The sequence below is a fragment of the Sebastes fasciatus genome, chromosome 2 (assembly GCF_043250625.1).
Source record: "Sebastes fasciatus isolate fSebFas1 chromosome 2, fSebFas1.pri, whole genome shotgun sequence".
Classification (NCBI taxonomy): Eukaryota; Metazoa; Chordata; class Actinopteri; order Perciformes; family Sebastidae; genus Sebastes; species Sebastes fasciatus.
Genome location: NC_133796.1, coordinates 15951072 through 15971616, shown reverse-complemented (window position 1 = coordinate 15971616; position 20545 = coordinate 15951072). Strand labels below are relative to the sequence as shown.

The 20545-nt window shown below is 37.6% G+C and overlaps 1 protein-coding gene across 1 annotated transcript; it reads right to left on the bottom strand.

Annotated features, from left to right (window-relative positions):
- Positions 1–14420: 14420 nt before the first annotated feature.
- LOC141753163 (retinol dehydrogenase 13) lies at positions 14421–19930 on the bottom strand. Its single transcript, XM_074611563.1, has 7 exons — positions 19663–19930; positions 18343–18483; positions 17691–17882; positions 17264–17425; positions 15705–15821; positions 15016–15220; positions 14421–14771 (listed from the first exon to the last, which is right to left on the bottom strand). The coding sequence occupies exons 1-7, from the start codon at positions 19736–19738 to the stop codon at positions 14675–14677; spliced, it is 990 nt and encodes a 329-aa protein (XP_074467664.1). The 5' UTR covers positions 19739–19930; the 3' UTR covers positions 14421–14674.
- Positions 19931–20545: the final 615 nt, after the last annotated feature.

Here is a 20545-nt window from a genome sequence, read left to right as displayed (position 1 = left end):
TTAACAAAATTATACTAAAGTCCAAGGATACTTGGCTTATACTGAAAAATATACAGAAAAGTCTAAGTATATTTGGCTAAGTACTATAAGTTAACTTAAAGAAAACTTACAAGTATACTTGCAGTAAAAACTACTAAACAAGTAGTTTATAATATTTTGTAAAATATACTTTAGTAAAACCTACAAAACTAGTAGTTTACTGAGAGTATTCTTTAAAGTGTGCTTTAATAAACTAAAAAGTGAGCTACAAGTATATAACTAGTAAACTGACAAGTATACAGAAAAGTCTAAGTATACTTGGCTTATACTAGAGTTTGTAAATGTATGTTTTCATATGAATTTACTTCAATTCATCAAGAATTTTTTACGTTTTTCCATTCTCTGTTCACCGTTGGGGCATGCGAGAACTAATTTTCATCATAAATCATCAAGTCAAATAGCAAAAGGAGCAAGTCCCTTTATGTAATATATAAATCATTGGCTAACTACTATCAGTTAAAGAAAACTTACAAGTACAATTGCAGTAAAAACTATTAAACTGAGAGTATACTTTAAAGTGTATTTTCTTAAACTAAAATGTGGGCTACACGTATATAACTAGTAATCTAACAGTATACCTAGTTCACTTGTAGTATAGTTCATATTGTAGTTGCAGTACAAAATAAAACTTGGATGTAAACCTGTTTTGTACTCAAAGTTTACTAGTTACATTTACTCAAAAGTATACTTTAATAAACTAAAAAGTGAGCCAATTTAGTCCCAAGAAGTATTGAAGTAGTAAACTTACAAGTATAATACTAGTACATTGATATTAGCATACTACATAAAGTATACTTGGGATTATACTTGAACTATACTTAAGTTTATATCATAAAATAAACTTTGTTTTTTGTAGGAGCCCATAGATAGATCCAAATGTCAGCAGTAATTTAGAGATCTTGTATTAAGGGTCGGTTCATTATTCTGTGTGAATTTGGATGCTTGTTTTGTTTTTTAGCTCACCTGATACTGACATACCTGGGCAGGTGGTAGATTATGAATGAATGAATGAATGAATGAAAGACTTTATTTCGAACATATAATAAATAAAAACAGATACAAAATAATAACAAATAAAACAAGAGTTATAGTGTCCGAAAAGGAGTAGGTAGAAGAAAAACTTATATTACCCTACCCCTTTCTCACTTCTCCTCTATTAACTCATATATCATAGAATGATAATATAATATAATATAAAAACTATCTCAGATTTATTTACATCCCAAGTTGAATATATGAACAGCATCCCAAATTTATTTACAACCCACAAATACATCCGCAGTTAAAAAGTATATAACCAACCTTTAACACAACTCTTCTTCAACCATGTACCTCCCAAAAATATCTTTCTTGTATAGCTTTTTAAATTGATTTATATTTGTGCTCCCCTTCAACCCATCACCTAACCCATTCCACAAATCCACCCCACAGACTGAAATACACATACTCTTCTTTTTTGTACGAACACAATGCTTTTTAAAATTAAATTTTCCTCTTAAATTATAACCCCCCTCCCTGTCACAAAACATTTTTTGAATATTGCCCGGAAGTGAATTATGTCTTGCTTTAAACATAATTATTGCGGTTTTAAATTTGACTAAATCCATAAATTTCAATGCATGTGACTTCAAAAACAGTGTGTTCGTGTGTTCCCTATATCCCACATTATTTACTATCCTGATTGCTCTCTTCTGTAGTATGCATAATGGTTGTAAGTTGCTTTTATAAGTGTTACCCCAAACTTCTACACAGTAATTCAGATATGGTGATACAAGTGAAGAATACAGAATGTGCAGTGATTTATGATCCAGTGTGTGTCTTGTTTTCCCTAAGACTGCTATGCTCTTTGCCAGCTTTGTTCTTACATAATTTATCTGAGGTTTCCAGCAGATTTTGTGGTCCAGTATTACACCCAGAAATTTATTTACATATACTCTTTCAATAGTCACATCATCTATTATCATTTGTACTGGTATGTCTATTTTTTGGTTTCCAAATAACATAAATTTAGTTTTGTCCAAATTTAATGACAATTTATTTCTGTCAAACCACCGTTGCAATTTTCTGATTTCTGTTGTGGCCACCTCCAAAAGCTGCTGCAGATTTTCCCCAGAACAAAAAATATTTGTGTCATCTGCAAATAAAACTAAATTCAGTGTCCTTGATACCCTACCTATGTCATTTATATACATAATAAACAATTTTGGACCCAATACTGATCCCTGCGGGACCCCACAAGTAATACCTGAGCATGTTGATTTGTAGTCCCCTATTTGCACGTACTGCTGCCTGTTTCCTATATAACTTCTCAACCAGTTCAGCACTACCCCTCTTATACCATACCTTTCCATTTTATTGAATAATATATCATGATCAATGGTGTCAAATGCTTTTTTTAAATCTATAAATACTCCTACCGCATACTTCTTGTTATCAATACAACTGGTTATTTCTTCTGTTAGCTCCATTAATGCCATTGCTGTTGATCTGTTTGCTCTGAACCCGTATTGACTGTCTGTCAGTAAATGGTGCTTGTCAATGAAGTTATCTAATCTTCCAATGAACAGTTTCTCCAATATTTTAGAGAACTGGCAAAGTAAAGATACAGGCCTGTAATTAGTGAAATTATGTTTGTCCCCAGTTTTATATAGTGGAATAACTTTAGCAGTTTTCATTTTATGTGGAAATGTGCCAGTTATGAATGATAAGTTACAAATGTAGGTTAGGGGGTTTGCAATACTGTCAATGACTTTCTTGACTATCGTCATATCGATTCCATTCAAATCAGTAGATGTTTTATTCTTGCACTTGTTAACTATGTCTATGATTTCTTTTCTGTCTATAGCTTTGAGATAAATTGAGTTTGAATTTCTTGCAATGTTGCTTTCAACAACCTCCCCATCCTTTGGAGACGTGTCATTGATTTTTCCTGCCAACTTTGGTCCCACATTTACAAAAAATTCATTAAACCCATTAACCACATCATTCATATCATTTAAAGACCTATCATTATCAATAAAATATTCAGGGTAACTTGAGCTAGTCGAACGGTTTCTAATAATACTGTTTAATATATTCCATATGCCTTTTATATTGTTTTTGTTATTTTCTAGTAATTTGGTATAATATTCCTTCTTGCATATCCTCATAATATTAGTTAATTTATTTTTGTATTTCTTATATTTATGTTCTGCCTCTTTAGTTTTACATTTTATGAATTGTCTATATAGAGTATTCTTTTTTTTACAGGCATTTTGCAGTCCCTTTGTGATCCATGGTCTGTTTGTGTTATTATTCCTAGTGTTATCTTGTTTTATTGGACAGTTTTTGTCATATAATGACTTAAATATATTTAGAAATGTTTCATATGCTGTATCAACATCATTTCCTTCATAGAGGGTTTTCCAGTTTTGTGATAGCAATTCGGTTCTGAATGCATTTATGGATTCTTCTGTTCTCAATCTCCTATATTTGATTTTATGGTCCTCCTTCTCTTTTCCACAATCACAGTCATGGATCACAAAAACTGGCAAATGGTCACTGATGTCATTCATCAGCAGCCCGCTCACTAAGCTACTTTCCATGTAATTTGTAAATATATTGTCGATTAGAGTTGCACAGTGTGCTGTTATTCTGCTTGGTTTGGTGATCAGTGGATATAAACTCATACTATACATTGTGTTAATAAATTCGTCTGTCATTTTGTGTTTGTTAGGATTTAGCAGGTCTATATTGAAGTCCCCACAAATGAATGTAACCTTCTGATTAGTTTTGGCAAATATTTTCTCCATACTGTCTTTAAAAGTTTCCATGCAGGCTCCTGGTGCTCTGTATACACAACTGACCATCACATGTCTTTGGTTTTCCAAATACAGTTAGGTGAGGCTGAGAAGGTAAAATCTCATTCACTGGCGTAAGAGGAAGGGGAAGAGCAGTAGGCAGCTTGCTGTGAGGCTGCAGCTTTCTTTCGTTTGGTGCTCTTTTGTTTCAGTTTAAATGTAGTTTCATTTTTCGCCCCATGTTTCAGTAAACTTCTGTTAATAAGTGTAATTTTTTGCTCTACTCCTGTTAGTTCTTCAACATCCCTTTTTTTTAAAGTTTTCCAGTGCCAAACCATCTCATCTGCCCTTTATATGGGGTGGCAGTGCTACATGATAGATTAACTTATGTTTCCCTGTCCTTTCTCCAAATGAATAAAACAGCTTTCAATACTTGGAGGTTATTTAACCTCTTCCACTCATTTCACCACAGAATGACATGTTGACTGACTGAAGTGCATCTATTGGTTGTCTGATAATGCATGAATATTTGAGAGTGTGTGTGTATGTGTTATTGTTTTTTTTGTATATTTTGGCTTATATATTCAGGCTTTATGATTGCTTCATGTTGTAAAGGGAAACTTTATGAATTGTGTCACATACAGTAGTAGCAGCAAGCATCCTTGGATGGGTTCAACGTAGTACCATTATGTCTGTGAGGCTAAAATTAGCATTAACAAAATGATCACCCTAAATACAAATATTTAAACAATATGTTAAAACTAGTGCTCTACTTCCATTCAGCAACTAATGTTGATACGTATATTTAACCCCGAACAGCTTCAGTAAAGTTTGTGATGACTGTCAACAGAAAACCTTAGTTTGCAGTTCAGCTGGTGAATGTGTGCGTGTTGTTACTACTCTCTTTTCTCTTCTGCTGCAACCACACAGCAACGTTTTTATGTGAGTCCTGCTTTTGTCATATTGTATTCCCTTTGTCATAGAAGGAGTGGTTGTTAAAACATTTTGACACATCATGCATGGCAGGACAAACACAAGTGTTACTAATAACATTAATGATGTCTCTGGTTTCAGGGCCCTGCTGCCATTGTGCACGTTTGTTTCCTGTCACGGACACTCGATTGGAATGAAATCATCATTAAATACAAAAAATACAAATGGCAGTGAGTATAAAACCATTAAAATGTAACCAGGGGATAATATAGCAACCACAGGAGAGAGACAAAAGAAGGTGTACGAAAGGAGTCCTCACTTAGTGGGAGAAACCTTCAGCAATGCTGCAGGAAGCATGCGGGGACATTCCACTGGAGTCCATCCAGCGGAGGATTCGACACGCCAGGGGGTACTACTTCCCCCGCCGCCTGGCCAGCCATGGCTAACATTGCGTGTGATGTGTGAATGTCATTTTATGGCCTCATATAGTCAGAAACATGAAGCTGAGGAAAACAAGTTGATGTGAATGAATATTATAGTATTGTTTACAGTACTGCTGTAAAGTACTGTACAGTACTTTGCTTTTGATTGGCGTATTCTCTTGTTTTCACCCAACATCAGTTCACTGTACTGCAGTCATGAAATAAAACGTTTAAGTTGACTGCTGAGTTTTTGTGCTCTGTCATGCAGGTGTGATTTGATTGATTACAATAGAATAGTGCTCCAAAGCTTAGTTGTAATCTGGTTTATTATAGTATAGGGCCGTTCCAAATACCATTTTTTGGGCTTCCAAGCTTCAGTGAGAAATATTTGAAGGTATTTGAAGCTTCGCGTTGCAGCGCAGCAGGCTGACATGTTCTTCTGTCTGTCTGTCTCCATCCCCCCGTCTCATTGCCTGGGACAGTGCTGCTGTACGCACACACTTCTACACACAACAAACAGCAATATCTGTCTGAGAATAACTAATAATTCATGGGTTATTTGGGGATTTATACATTATTACATACCTATATATACTGTATACAGTATATATATATATATATATATATATACAAATTAGAAAAAAGCATTCAAATAGAGTGCTACAGGAATGAGTCCTAAAACACTTTAAATGAGTTAGAATTTTAGCACTTCCTGTTCCCTCGTCTGGAAGTCAATGTGCTTTTTTAATGTGTTTTTAGTTAGATGCCTGAAATAAGGTCTGTGGTTAACAAAGCTGAAGCGATTTTAACGTTTTGTTCTACGACATAAAATGCATCAATAAATACTTAAATTAAAAAAGACGGTTGCTAACAAGTGGCTAAATGAGAATTACAAAACGTCATCACACCGACTCGTCTGCCGTTACAGCCTCGTGTATACTCACTCTCGTGCGACCGTGGTGTAGTTCGTCTATAGCCTAACGTTTAGCTTTTTACTTCTGGTGTTTGAATTTACACTTCAAAAATCATAAAAATGGTGTGTTCATTTGTGGAGATTATCTTGCTGAACAAAACGTGTGTTTGCCACAGAGCTTATTTTCTGCAATAATCCAAAACCCAATGGAAAAATCCCATTGGCTTTTTGTCGAGGGAACCAGGGCGATGCTACCTTCCTGGTTGGCCAACAAAAATACATCGTCCCTGGAGCGCTCTATACTGATTTAGAGGTTGATTACCATGGCAACGGTAGAACCTCCGAAGCATTCAGCCCTATTATAGTAACATGTTTTTAGATGTGTTTTAAACTGAATTTATAAGTGTGTAACAGATCAAATATGTCGTGTGTGTTCTCTAAAGGACTTGCCATTAGATGGAGTGTGTTTGACTTATTAAGTAAGAGGTTTGTAAATATTAGCGGGTGATTTTGTCTTTATAAGTTTGAGAAAGTGGTGCATAAAGTTTGGAAATTCATCTTAGCATCTTAACAATTGATATCATTACTACTATTTTTTATTGGTAATGACCTGCTATGGTCATTCAGATTGAACTTTGATTGTGTCTTTGTCTTTGAATGCATTCTTTCACATCTATTCACACACACATGTGAACAAAGTGAAGCAGAGCGGTGGGAGCCGAGGGGTCAGGAATGTGTCCTCTCTAATCCCAGTGAGGGACAGAAGATGTTTTAGCAGATCTCCTCTAGTCCACATGAGTGGCCCCGGCGTCTGATGTTCCCACAAACCCCGGAACCGGATAAAGAGAGGCCGAGGCCTGTTTGGTTAGCGCCAGACTTTCACACTGACGAGAGGAACTCAACTAAATAATCGACAACAATGCCAGCAGAGATGGCTGCAGCCCTTCCTCTCCGGATGGTATGTTAAGACATCACAAAATATCAAGAGCGTGTGTCAAACCAGGCGGAAGAGGGCTGCGCGTTAAAGCTGCACGGCACCAACTGGAGGAATACATAAAGACTCAGGAGTAAAGATTTAACCACCTTAATAAGACAAACTAAATATTTAATCAAAATCTCCTTTGTTTCCTTTTGAAACTCAGTCCTAAACAAAACTAAATTGATATTTGTCTTTGACTAATCTTGAAATATGAGATGTTTAAGCTCCACACACTAATGTTAAATGACAAAGCAGTTGTCTTTTTTAATTACAATATCCCTTCATGGCATTTTAAAGCAAATACAACTTTTTAAAAGCCTAATTTGTGTCGTTTTGAACAGCATTTTTCCCAGGAGTAAAATATATTCAAACCTAAAATTATAATTGAAAGTACTATGGTGTACAACATTATTTAAAAGGAATTATGGGACTCAAATTTATTTCATGTAATAATCAAACTTCACAATTTAAAATATATCCCACCATGCACCAGTCTCTGTATGAAGGTGAAAAGTGTCTCCCATCTTACATTTTGGACTACTGTGCTTTTAAATGTGCTTGTTTAAATAAAGCTGTCAGAATATTTGAATTTGCCTCTCTGAACAGGAACGTGGGAGTCGTGACTTGAGGAGCTGATGGGAACTGTGCGGCGGAGCGTCCGGCGCAGCGCAGCGTGTGCTAAGCCAGGAGGATAGCTGACTCAGCACCTCCCCTGTTGTCTGTGTGCTCACTCGACAATATCTTTATCCCCGGTGACAGAATACAGCCTCAGGGCCCGAACACCCCTCCCAGCCCGGGCCCTGGAATTCTTACAGACACCCCTGATCCCGATCCTGATCTCGATCCTGATCCTGACCTGCCCTCTCTTTCTCTTCCCACAAACACAAACAGATTTATGAGTGAGAAGGTCAAACTACCATGTCATAGGGTTGTTTTATTTATGTACGTTTTATTTCACCCACACGTGATGTGTCCCACAGTTAACTCCTGTTGAGGTCTCTAACCTCCATATTAACCCTGTGTGTTTTGTTTACATTGACTTTACTGCATCACTGTTTGGGATCCCACCGACCCCACTGCATTATAGGTGAATAATAATAATAATAATAATAATTGAAAAATCAACATTTTACATTTAACATTTTATAATATATATTTTTTGTGATCTTATCAAAACACAATTTGTAGAAAAGTGTTAAAGTGATAACACAAACTGAGCTCTAACATTAGATAAAGGTGGCAAAACATATTTTTCCATGTTTTTTTTTTAAGTTATATAAGTGCATGGACAAATACGGTACATTTCCCTTTTGCTTGACAAACATTCACATAATGTCCAGTATGTTCTCCTATTCATGACATTACTCCCAGAGGAGGTCTATCTCTCTGTTAGACCTCTTATTAACAAACTGTTATAAAACTCCAATAACAATTTGGGATTTTGGAGAGTAGTGCCGTGAAGAAAGTAATAACAACACACAGAACAACGCACGACAACAGAAACAGAGCACATGGAAATCAACTGTAGTCTCTGAGAACCCCCAACCGACCTGATGCATCAGTTTCTAGTGGACTTGTGGAAACATGTCAGCAATTTTAAAATCATATATATGAGTGATTCTCAAAAATGTGAGATTTTTTTAAAGCGTAGAAAAAGTAATGACGTATCACGGTGATAAAACAATCTTATGTTTGTCTTTTGAGCTGTTAAAGACAAAGATAAGTTAAAAAAAATATATAGAGTGTGGTAAAATAAAAAGAAACACCTTACAATATAATGCAGTCCAACAGAACAGCACCCTGAACTACGACCTTAAAAATGACAGTAGAGTTGAATCAACACTTCTCAGACAGTGTGTCACCCTTTAAATTAAAACATTGAGCTGCATATGTAATATTTATTGCACGACTATTGAAGTGGATTTTATTATATTACACCATAGCTACAGGTGTTTGTGTTTGTATCACTTATCCTTGAAATGCTGATTATCAAAGTTTGATAATGATTACATTTTATTATTATAATTATTTATCGTTGAATTGAAGCACATTTCATGGTGTCAAGTCAAGTCAATTTTATTTGTATAGCCCAAAATCACAAATCACAAATTTGCCTCGGGGGGCTTTATAATCTGTGCAGGATACGACACCCTCTGTCCTTTAGAGTACGACCCTCCGTGGTGTGATAACTTCTAATTTTTCAGTACCATTTCAGTAGTTTAATTCCACTATGCTGCACCTCTGCTGTTGGTTATCTCTTTTCATGTTTAGTCAACTTTCCCTGACTCCACACTGCAAACAAATTCCGTGCACCAACCACAAAACCAAACTCTGGTTCATAGTGCCACATGAACGTAAAACACAGAAAATATTGAAAGCCAACATCGGACATGTCAGCATATTAAAAATAAAAATCAGTGATGCACACAATACTGACGATTATTTCACAGTCAGGATGCTTTGTTACTAAACTCCTGCATCACTTGGATTGCACGACAATTATCAGAAGTAAATATTGGGATATTATTATCTTTATTATCGGTTGCAGTATCATTTTTAATAGTTTGATGCTACCATTTCCATATATTAAAGCACCTTATTATATACCGCCTTATTATACACTTTATAAAAAAGTTGAAGCTCAGCTGTAGTTATTCATACCATCTCTGAGATTTGCACGTTTTAATTTAAGACTGTATAAGTGGTTAAGTGGCATGCCATCTTTTGTGTCTCCTACTCCATTAGGAATTTTTAGTTTTGAATTACATAACGACAGTGGTCCATAAAATGTTACTTTAGCTCATACCTTATGCGATTACTGTCTGTACTCTTACTGTTTCAGGGTTTGTTATGGACGGTTGCAGAAAAAGACTGAAAGAATGCTGAAAGAAATGTTCTTATGTTATGTTATATTGAAATGGCAGATCAAACTATTAAAAATGATACTGCAACCGATGATTAAAATCAAGGTAACTTAAAGCACCTTGTAATATACCAGAGGTTCTTATTGTCCGAGCGAGGACAAGACACAAACTGGCTTACAGGCCTGTTTCTGAGTTGAGCAATATTTTTGAAATAAACAAGCAGGATCCGATGCGATCTACAGCTGTACTGTACTGTACTGTAGGTAACTGACTGGCGACACAGAGGAGCTTAGTCACTGTGGCTCCTCTGATTCAGCTCAACGCATGCACAGACTCGTCCAAAGGTAATCACGGCATGGGCTGCTCCGCTCGGCTCTGCTTTAGGCCCAGTGAATGCTGCAAACCTGCATTCCCGCACCTGCCTGAGGCACACACTGTTCATTCTGTACTCTGAGAGAGAGAGAGAGAGAGAGAGAGAAAGAAAGAGAGGGATCCACTGCAAGATGAAGGGGGCGAGAGAGATGAAGACATAAAGAAAATGGGTGGAATAGAGAAAGAGAGAGACACCTGCATACCAGAGGGGGCAGACAACCCAAAAACCTCAACTTCACACGCATTCTCGTTAAGGCTTTATGATCTCCAGAGGGAGATGATCCGATGTTCTCCGCTGGGGGGGAAAGACACATGCCACTGCCTGCACCTGTACGCCAACTGACTCCACATATCAGGCTGTATAATGGAAAGGAGATGGGAGTTTGTGGTTGCTGGAATACTATGTAAAAACATAGCGCTGCCTTTATTTACTATATTGTGCTTATAGTGACGCCCATGTGTTTACACTCCAAACAGCCTTCGAGGCACAAAGGGAGTCTATACGTTGACCATATCGCTGGTGACATAGGTTTTACTCCTGAATGGTGCATCATAACTTTAAAGGAATACTTTTAGACAGAATTGAACACAGTATGGGTAGTAAATCGCTTGTTTGTGCGACTGAAACAGGAGCTATTTCCTTCTCCCTCTGCGTGGGCCCCATGAGGAGGAAAGGGGAGCGCGAGTGGTCAACAGAGGTCTTTCTAGGAGCAGCTGAATACCAGAGGAGCTGACAGGTATGTACATATTGGAATGTGCTTCTCAGCCACACCTGTGGTGGGGAACACACCCGCCAAGCCTGGCCTCTCTCATCCCACTGGCTGATCTCCCCGTGATTGACAACTGGAAGAACTATTTGGCTCCAGTCCACCAGAGCCAGGGGGCAGGTATGGCGAGTTCTGAACGTGAACCAATGGCAGCGGAGGAATCCCTCCGAGACAGGCGGGGCTGCAGTGAAATAAAACTCATCAATGGGGTGTGTCTCAAAAGTTTGTCAGCAGTCAAACAGCGAGGGGCCACTGCTGCAGGGACCCACTCTGACTGGGTTAAAGCTTAACTAGTTCCTCGCTGCGGGAGGACCGGAGCGGGTTTCAGATGGCAGAGATGGTAGGAAAAGACAGAGAGGGACTTGTTTTTTCCATGACAGGTTCATCTATCTTCAGCGGCTGAATGATGGAAATGAAAGAACATCTGCTCCGACCCGCAAGAACTCATCTCCTATAGGACATCGAAGGAAGGGATGTCCATGGATGGCGACTTTTCAAACCTCTCAGGACTCCTCTCACTTAACAATAGGTCCTCCATCTCAGTGTGGTAGACTGTAACAGCTGTTGAAGTACTGTGGTCGCTCACATCTCCTTATCACTTTTCCAGCCCAGCTATAGATTCTGTATCCGTTGGACGGAGAACTGATAAGGGCATGTGCATGACATTACCTACAGATACCGAGAGACAACATCTGAGTCAGAGAGCCTCGGGGTGATTCAGTCACTCAGTTCATAATCGGTGAAGGCATTTATTAGTGTTTGTGTTTTAGATGTTTGCTTTTGCTACTTAATCATTTTTAGAGGGATGACTAGAACTGTAAGTTCCTGCTTTTTGAAGAGCTTTATGTCATACATTTTAAAATGTGAAGTTTGTTTTGTGAAGTGCACTAACATTTAGGTTGCATTGTAATCTATTTTATGATTTGTACATAATGAAATAATCTTTTTTTAGATTGAGTTGTACTTTTCATCCAAAGACAAAAGAAAAGTGGAGAGTTTTGTCTTTGCACTTCTGTCGGGTAAAAATGAGAGACAGTACAGGATATTAACTGAGACATATAGATTCCCTTCAGGCGGCTCTGAGCACACCTGGTTTTAAGTCATATTTCCCAGAATATGACAGAAAGCTGCAATCTTTGGCAGGTGCGGCTTCAGGCAAGATTATGCTTTTCTCTCTCTAAAAAAAAAAAAGGCAGTGTGTAGGCAAGACCGGTGTGATCCATAAAAATGTAATAGTTATTGTGCAGAAACAGTTTATAGGTTCACTTTTGTGTTCTTAAAAAACACAGTTCCCCTGGCATTAAATCGAGAAACCAGCCGGCTAAAAGTGAACTCTGACAACCTGACATGATATAGCATGACTGACATAATCATGTTGATGCAACTGATGAACTGGAATACAAAGATTAGGTGAGTAATTAATGATGCATGCCGACAGACTGACATGATTTTCACACCCATGAACATGCAGCCTTGTCATTTCTATTCTTAAATTACAGCTCACTGAATGGATAGTTAAAGAGATCAGAATATATAACGTCGAACTGAGAGATAAAAATGACTGAAAGCTGGAAAACAGGAGTGTAAAAATTCATTTCAACTAATTCCCTTTTATATAATTTAGAATTTCATCTGGCTTCATTTAAAAGAGCTCTCGGGAAACTCTTGTAAATAACCGAGCTTCCAATAAGGAGAAGAATTAACTGCTCTCAAACTCAACATGGGGTGAAAGATTCACACCTTTTGAACAAATCGTCATTTTAAATGTGCTGATAACCTGGATTCTCTATTTGTTTCTGCAAGTCACGATGTGATTCTAAAAGACTATATTTCAATTGTTTTTCCTCATTTACAGCCATCAATATTCCATAAATATATATATGTAAGAGTTTTAGTTATTGCACCTGTTACTGAATATCTGCCAGAAAAGAAAAAAAAAATCACTTTTAATCAGACATTTATTGCCAAAAGTATTACATTGCTGATGGTTCCCTGTTGTACACTTTGTTCATTTTTGTTCAAGTTTGGTTAAAAAAAGGCACGCAGTTCAATTGTCACCTCAAAGAACGAAAGAAAATCATTATTCAACAAACAGCATCCACAAACACACGCACACACACACACACACACACACACACACACACACACACAAACACGGAGGGCGTTCAGTAAGCTGACGAGTCTTCTGGATCTGACTTATCTAACTGCTCTCTGGCCCCAAGGCGTCCACTCCCTCTCTACACCTGGTGGAGGTGCGACAATCTTTTCGCCTCTGCCAACATATAAGGTCACTTCCAACACAGTCTACCTCCTCAACCTGTACGCACATATAGGCTGTCATCGTCCTTTCATTGTAGTTCTTAGGAAAATGTAGTATTGCTTTACGTGTTTTTTATGGATCTTTCTGCAATGAGGTTGATACAGAATTGATTATATAAACTATACATTCATTTTACTGTATGTTGGTAATTGTTGTTGGATGTGAATAAAAGCAGCAGTTTGAAGTCTTAAAAGTCTCTTGGCATTTGCAGCACAAATCATATGATGAAAAAAATGTGAGCCTGTTTGGCCTATAAAGTATTTTAGTATTCCAAATCAAAAAGTTAAATGTAAAAAAGCAATTGCTCAATAAAATGGTAAATGGACTGCATTTATATAGAGCTTTTCTACCTTACTGGACAAAGTGCTTTACAATTCATTCACCCACTCACACACACACATGCATACAACGATGGGCAAGGTTCTGGCCTAAATGCAAGCATCGAGCCAAGATGGTAGATTAAAAAGCAAGTAAGTGCCCCATTTTGATAGCAGCATACCACGAATATACAATAAAGCGCAAATCATAATGCAAAATCTGCATAATATAAAGATGAAGTAATACATCTAGGTTTAATATCCAATCAACTGACTGGAGTCTGAGATTAAATAGTGCAAAATGTTGTACTCATCATCAAATCTTTTAGACCTAAAACAAGTAAAATCCAAATTTTTAAAAGGGCCAGTGTGTAGGATTTTGGGGATCTATTAGCAGAAATTGAGTATAATATTCATAACTATGTTTTCATTAGTGTATAAACACCTGAAATTAAGAATTGTTGTGTTTTCGTTAGCTTAGAATGAGCCCTTCATATCTACATAGGGAACGAGTCCTCTTCACGGAGTTCGCCATGTTTCTACAGTAGCCCAGAACGGACAAACCAAACACTGGCTATAGAGAGAGCCTATAGTGTTTTTACGTTACCTGAAGGCCACCATAGTTCTCCGACACGCTTTTGAAACTTCAGTAACATGGGCCACCGCCGTCTGACTTCCGTTGCTCCTAAAGTAGTGTTATTATGGTAAGAATGGCCTCTGGGCGAGGTGAAAGGCGTTACCACGGTTTTGCACTCGCCAGCTCACGTTACCGCAGTCTTAGAAAGGGAGGAGTGAGCGGAGAGGTACTCCACCACTAGATGCCACCAAATCCTACACACTGTACCTTTAATGCAATGCCCTTACCCATTAGATAATAAAACCCCATTTGCCGCGATTGATTCACCCGTGTAATCAGCTGACTCCAGCAGGAGGAGTACATGACGCAAGCAGCGGAGCAGGCTGTTGGGTTTAAGCCAGACCAACCATGGAGGCACTGAGGTCCCACAGCTTCTTGGCTGCAGCATCATCCAGGGCCTGTGGCGCCGGCGTTTTGGGGGCACAGTCACTGTAATAAAATAGAAGGAGAAAATCACTAAGAGTCTGATATAGTGTTCTTATAATCTAATGTGATGTACAGACAGCAGAAGCTTGTGAAATAAACCATTTAATATGCCATAAATCATTATTTCATTGTCATTCTGTAAAACCACACAAAGTGTACTAAATTCCAGACAACTGAAAATCAGTTAATGAAGTTTATATATTTATATATATATTTGTCTGGTGACTTTTCTTGCAGGTGTACTTGCCTGTAGTAGAGGCCACTGGCGTCTGCCTGGCTCTCATCCACAGCGCAGTAGATGCTGGTCTGAGCTCCCTCCCAGGGACTTTTGATCAGCAACATAAAAGGTTTGGCTATGATCCTCTGCCACAGAGCTAAAGTAGGGATCAAGTGGCGGCCTAACTCGGTGCGGATGACCCCCGGGTGAAGACTGTACACTGTCACACCAGTACCTAATGAGAGGGAGGGAAGGAGAGAGAGAAAAGGTAGTTACAATGCATGAAACATCATAACACATGAAAACCAAGGCATAAACAAAAGAACACTAAAAACTAACAAGAGATCTGTACACTTATAAATTAAAAACTGGGACTGTTTGAGGTGATTATTCCCCGTCAACTTTACCCTTACAGTGTATCTGATTAATAATAGCACGCATTACACATATTTGAACAATGCCGTATTAATGGGACACAGCATGCACTGACAAACAATGTAAGGTGGTCGCGCACATCCAAAACCGTAGTAGGCCGGCGCTGGACCAGTAGAAGACAGCAATAAAAAAACGTAGAAGAAGGTCCGCACACTGTAGTTCCCTTTAAGTGCAATTTATTGACACATTTTAGTAAGATAAGATGTGTCAATAAATTTCACTTAAAGGGAGCTACAGTGTGCGGACCTTCTTCTTCGTTTTACACAGCGTGCACTGGACACTACCTTGCAGTCTCGAAGCCAGTTCTTTGCAGAAGAGCACATTGGCCAGCTTGCTTTGGCGGTAGCTCGTCTTGCGTTGGTAGTCGTTATCAAGGTTGATGTCGTCAAAGTGTATTTGGCCTGCAAGAAGCAATCCAGTGAAGTCTTTAAGCAGAAATTACATTTTGAAATCCAGAAACAATCATGTAAGTTGTATCGGTCATAACCAACCAAAGTTTAATACCACTACCCGAACACTTGACTTTTATATAGACATTTTATTTTATTATTGGTCACTGGTGCTTTTTATATATATATATATATATATATATATATATATTTATATATATATATATATACAGCGGGTAAAATAAGTATTGAACACGTCACCATTTTTCTCAGTAAATATATTTCCAAAGGTGCTATTGACATGAAATTTTCACCAGATGTTGGTAACAAGCCAAGTAATCCATACACACAAAGAAACCAAAACAAACAAGTTCAGAAATTAAGTTATGTGTAATAATGTGAAATGACACAGGGAAAAAGTATTGAACACGCTTACTGATATTTATTTAATACTTTGTACAAAAGCCTTTGTTGGTAATGACAGCTTCAAGACGCCTCCTGTATGGAGAAACTAGTCGTATGCATTGCTCAGGTGTGATTTTGACCTGCTAATTCCAGGTCTTTCTGAAGCTCTCCACAAGTGGTCCTTAGCTCTTGGACAACTCTTCTGATAATTCTTTCACTCCTCTGTCAGAAATCTTGCAAGGAGCACCTGGTCGTGGCCAGTTTATGGTGAAATTATGTTCTTTCCACTTCCGGATTATGGCCCCAACAGTGCTCACTGGAACATTCAGAAGTTTAGAAATGCGCCTGTAACCAATGTCATCAGTATGTTTTGCAACAATAAGGTTGCGAAGGTCTTGAGAGAGCTCTTTGCTTTTATCCATCATGAGTGATTCTTGTGTGACACCTTGGTCATGAGACACCTTTTTATAGGCCATCAGTTGGGACTGAACCAGTTGAAATTAATTTGCACTGACAAGGGGTTGGATTGCTTTCTAATTACTGATAGATTTCAGCTGTTGTCTTGGCTTTCCATACCTTTTTGCACCTCCCTTTCTTCATGTGTTCAATACTTTTTCCCTATGTCATTTCACATTATTACACATAACTTAATTTCTGAACTTATTTGTTTTGGTTTCTTTGTATGTATAGATTACTTGGGTTGTTACCAACATCCGGTGAAAATTTCATGTCAATAGCGCCTTTGAGAAATATATTTACTGAGAAAAATGGTGATGTGTTCAATACTTATTTTACCCGCTGTATATATATTTATATATAATATCATACACTTATTTTTCACTACTTGTGTTCATAACAGTCCTGTCTATTCCTCACGTTTATTTGTCCAGCTTTGTTGTCCTTGTCCCCTAGCTGTTATTTCTATTTCTGTGTAAGTACGTTGAGCGAGATGCATAAAACTGGAGAAAAATTCTTTGTGTATATGTACTTGGCAAATAAACCTTATTCTGATTCTGAGATATAATTAAAGCTATGAACATCGTCTTTACCTTTCTCGTGTGCCAGGCTGGAGACGATGACGATGCGACTTGGAGTTGACTTCTTCAGCAGGTCAAGGAGACAGTTGGTGAGGAGAAAATGTCCCAGGTGGTTTACGCCAAACTGCAATTCAAAGCCATCCTCGGTCTTCCACTTAGGACACATCATGATACCTAAAAATCAATAAATACACTTAACATAAAGCTTACTTATACATAACCTCTCGTTCCACCATCAGTTGACCCCAAACTGAGATCAGTGATATGTAATTTAAAAGTGCTCCATCGCACTGTATGCCATGAAGTCTGTTTGATGCACTTATTATGCCCCACCTAGAATTTGCACCTACAGTATATATATATATATTATTATTGTAAACAATAATAACACAATGCTGATGACTGGATTCTTCCAGTCATCAGCACCACGGCAAAATACCTGCATTGTTGATGAGGATGTCTAAGCGTTCCTCGTTCTCCTGGACATCTTTGGCCAGGTCCCTGACAGACTGCAGTGAGGAGAGGTCCAGCTTCTTCACCGTCACGTTGCCGTTTCCACTCTGCTGCCGGATGTCGTCAGCTGCAATGCGGGCTCTGGTCATGTCTCTGCAGGCCAGGATCACTCTGGCTCCTTGATTAAATAATAAAAACAATGTCAATGTATTTAACATTCAAACAGTAACAGTGGAAGAAGTAGTGGATTAGTAGTCAAGGTAGCAGTAAATTTAGGATATCCTTTGATGCAATATACATCTCAAGTGCAACTACCTTTGTTTACATTTTATTTATTACATCTACCCTACCTATTTTACAAGTGCAATTACTTCTGTTTATATTACATCTATTTTACCTATTTTATTCCTCTAGTGTAATACCTCTGTTTATATTTATTTATTACATCTACTTTACCTGTTTTATTTGCTTTATAACTGTGTGTGTTTTACCTGTTATATGTTTTATATGCCTTGTTTAGTCTTGTCAAGTATTTGTTTTAAAGCACTGACCAGAAGTGGCAACTATGAATCTCGTTGTATTCTCTATAATAATCTCTATTCTATTCTAAATCCAAAGCCACTCTACTAGGGTGTCACCTCGCTTGGCCATATCCAGGGCCGTCTCCTTCCCAATGCCAGTGTTGGCTCCAGTGATCAGGACTGTTTTCCCATCCAGCCTGACCTTGCTCCGACACACTCCCCCAGCCAGCCACCTACGCAAGGCCAGTACGCCTGCCCCTGACAGAAAAAACAAATGAGAACATTAATATCAAATTCAGTGTGATAAGCCTTGTTGCAAGTATCATTTTTTATTTCCCCTATTATTCTATTTATTTCTTTACACTGTTATTTCTTGGACCTTGTTTATGTGACACAAACAGCTGTCGATAAAACTAATTCCCATAAAAGGAGAATAAGATACTGAGTTGAACCCCTGCTTTGGGAATTCAGATGTAGCTTGAGATCCAAAGAGATTAGGCTTATTAAAAATATTTCTAACAATCAGTGGCGGCTGGTTGAAAGTTTTCTAGGTAGAGCTGTACCACATCAAATCAATTTCATCAAATATATCAGAATAATTTAATGCAAAAAAGTGAAGGTATCAAAAACACATTACTAATTTTCAGTTAAATAATTAACAAGATAAATCATACAACACTCTCTCCCTTACAAAAAGTGCAATAAACAAGTGCAATACTTCAATCAAAACGTGCAATATATTAAAAAAAAATGCCTGTGCAATATTTTTATAGTATGCAACCTCTACTGCTCCTATATATATATATATATATATATATATATATATATATTGCTTGTATAGTTACTATATACCAAGTACTTCCTTCATTATTATACTGTATATTATTTTTAAATACACTATTATTTTTATTTTTAATTTATTATTTGTTGCTACTTAACTTACTTGTACTTGTATAACCGGTGTGACAATAAACATCTTGAATCTTGAAATAATTAACAATTATTTTATTCCAACAGGAGCATCAAATAATGCTTTTGCAAAACACAACAGTATAACATGTACTCAGTAAGTACATTTACTCAAGTACTGTACTTAAAGTACAATTTTGAGGTACTGTACTTTACTTGAGTATTTCCATGTTCTGCTACTTTCTACTTCTACTCCACTACATCTCAGAGGGAAATATTATACTTTTTTACTACATTTATCTGACAGCTTTAGTTACTTTACAGATTAAGATTATTAAAACAAAATATAATCAGCTTGTATTGTCAGTGATAATACTAAAATGTCCTTTATATTTGTGAAATACTTCACTCTTATGACTCAAGCAGCTTTTCCACTGATATTATCTAGATATACACAAACAGAGCAGCAGCTACAATGAATGCCTCTCAACACATTGCACACACAATATGATACAATCATGTATTTACCTGCAACAACAGCGACAGTGAGACCGGCTGCATGCCTCTCTGCAAACTCCCTGATGGTCTCTAAGTAGTTTTGCATATTGTATCCTGTTAAATTAATTATTAAATAACATCAACAACTACAACAAGCTTCAGAGGAAATATTATCACAAAAGTACAACATGTGTCCCCTTAGATTAAAATAACACCACGCAGTTCATTGGATGAGACCGTCAAATGCTGTCAAAACCTTTTATATAATAATATGTTTCTCTGCTCTCTAAAGACAACTCCCTGGGCGGAAGTGAGGGCGTGATGTTGAGCAACGGCTGGGATTTTCAGAATAAGATTTCGATTTATCATGTCATGGCAACTATTGTAGCCTATCAAGGAGAGGAAAACATGCACATTCTCAAAATTGTTTGTGGTGCTGGGAGTAGATCCCCTCCAATATGTACTTTTTCAAAAAATGACTTGCTCCCGCACACACTTTTCTCTGCTTTTCGGTCAACAAGGACCTTCATCAGGACATTGAGAAGATAAAATGGTGGTGTGTGCTCTTTTGATTTTGATCTGATTGGAAGTGTCTGCCATCCTTATAGGTTGAGGAAGTGACATCATCACATATCCATTGCACCATGAAAAAAACAGGAAGAAAAGAGAAGAAAAATACATGTCAAACAAAGAACATCAAACATGATGTATGTTTGATGTTCTTTGTTTGACATGTATTTTTCTTCTCTTCTGTGTCGGAGCTAGAAACATTATCGTCTCCGACCGCACCCGGAGGAAGACACCGGCACGGAGACGATAACGTTTCTCGCTGCGGCACCCCGTCACTTCCCAAGACACGGGAAACCTCTGTTGGTCTGGACGAGCTGCAGCATTTATTTCTGCACAAAACGTC

Bases quoted from the DNA above. Each gene is read 5' to 3' on its own strand.
- LOC141753163 (XM_074611563.1), bottom strand. From the start codon at position 19,738: ATGCAAAACTACTTAGAGACCATCAGGGAGTTTGCAGAGAGGCATGCA. The intron at 18,484-19,662 runs GTAAATACATGA...TTTTTCTGTCAG, and splicing joins CACTGTCGCTGTTGTTGCAG to GGGCAGGCGTACTGGCCTTG. The intron at 17,426-17,690 runs GTATTTTGCCGT...ATTGATTTTTAG, and splicing joins CATCCTCATCAACAATGCAG to GTATCATGATGTGTCCTAAG.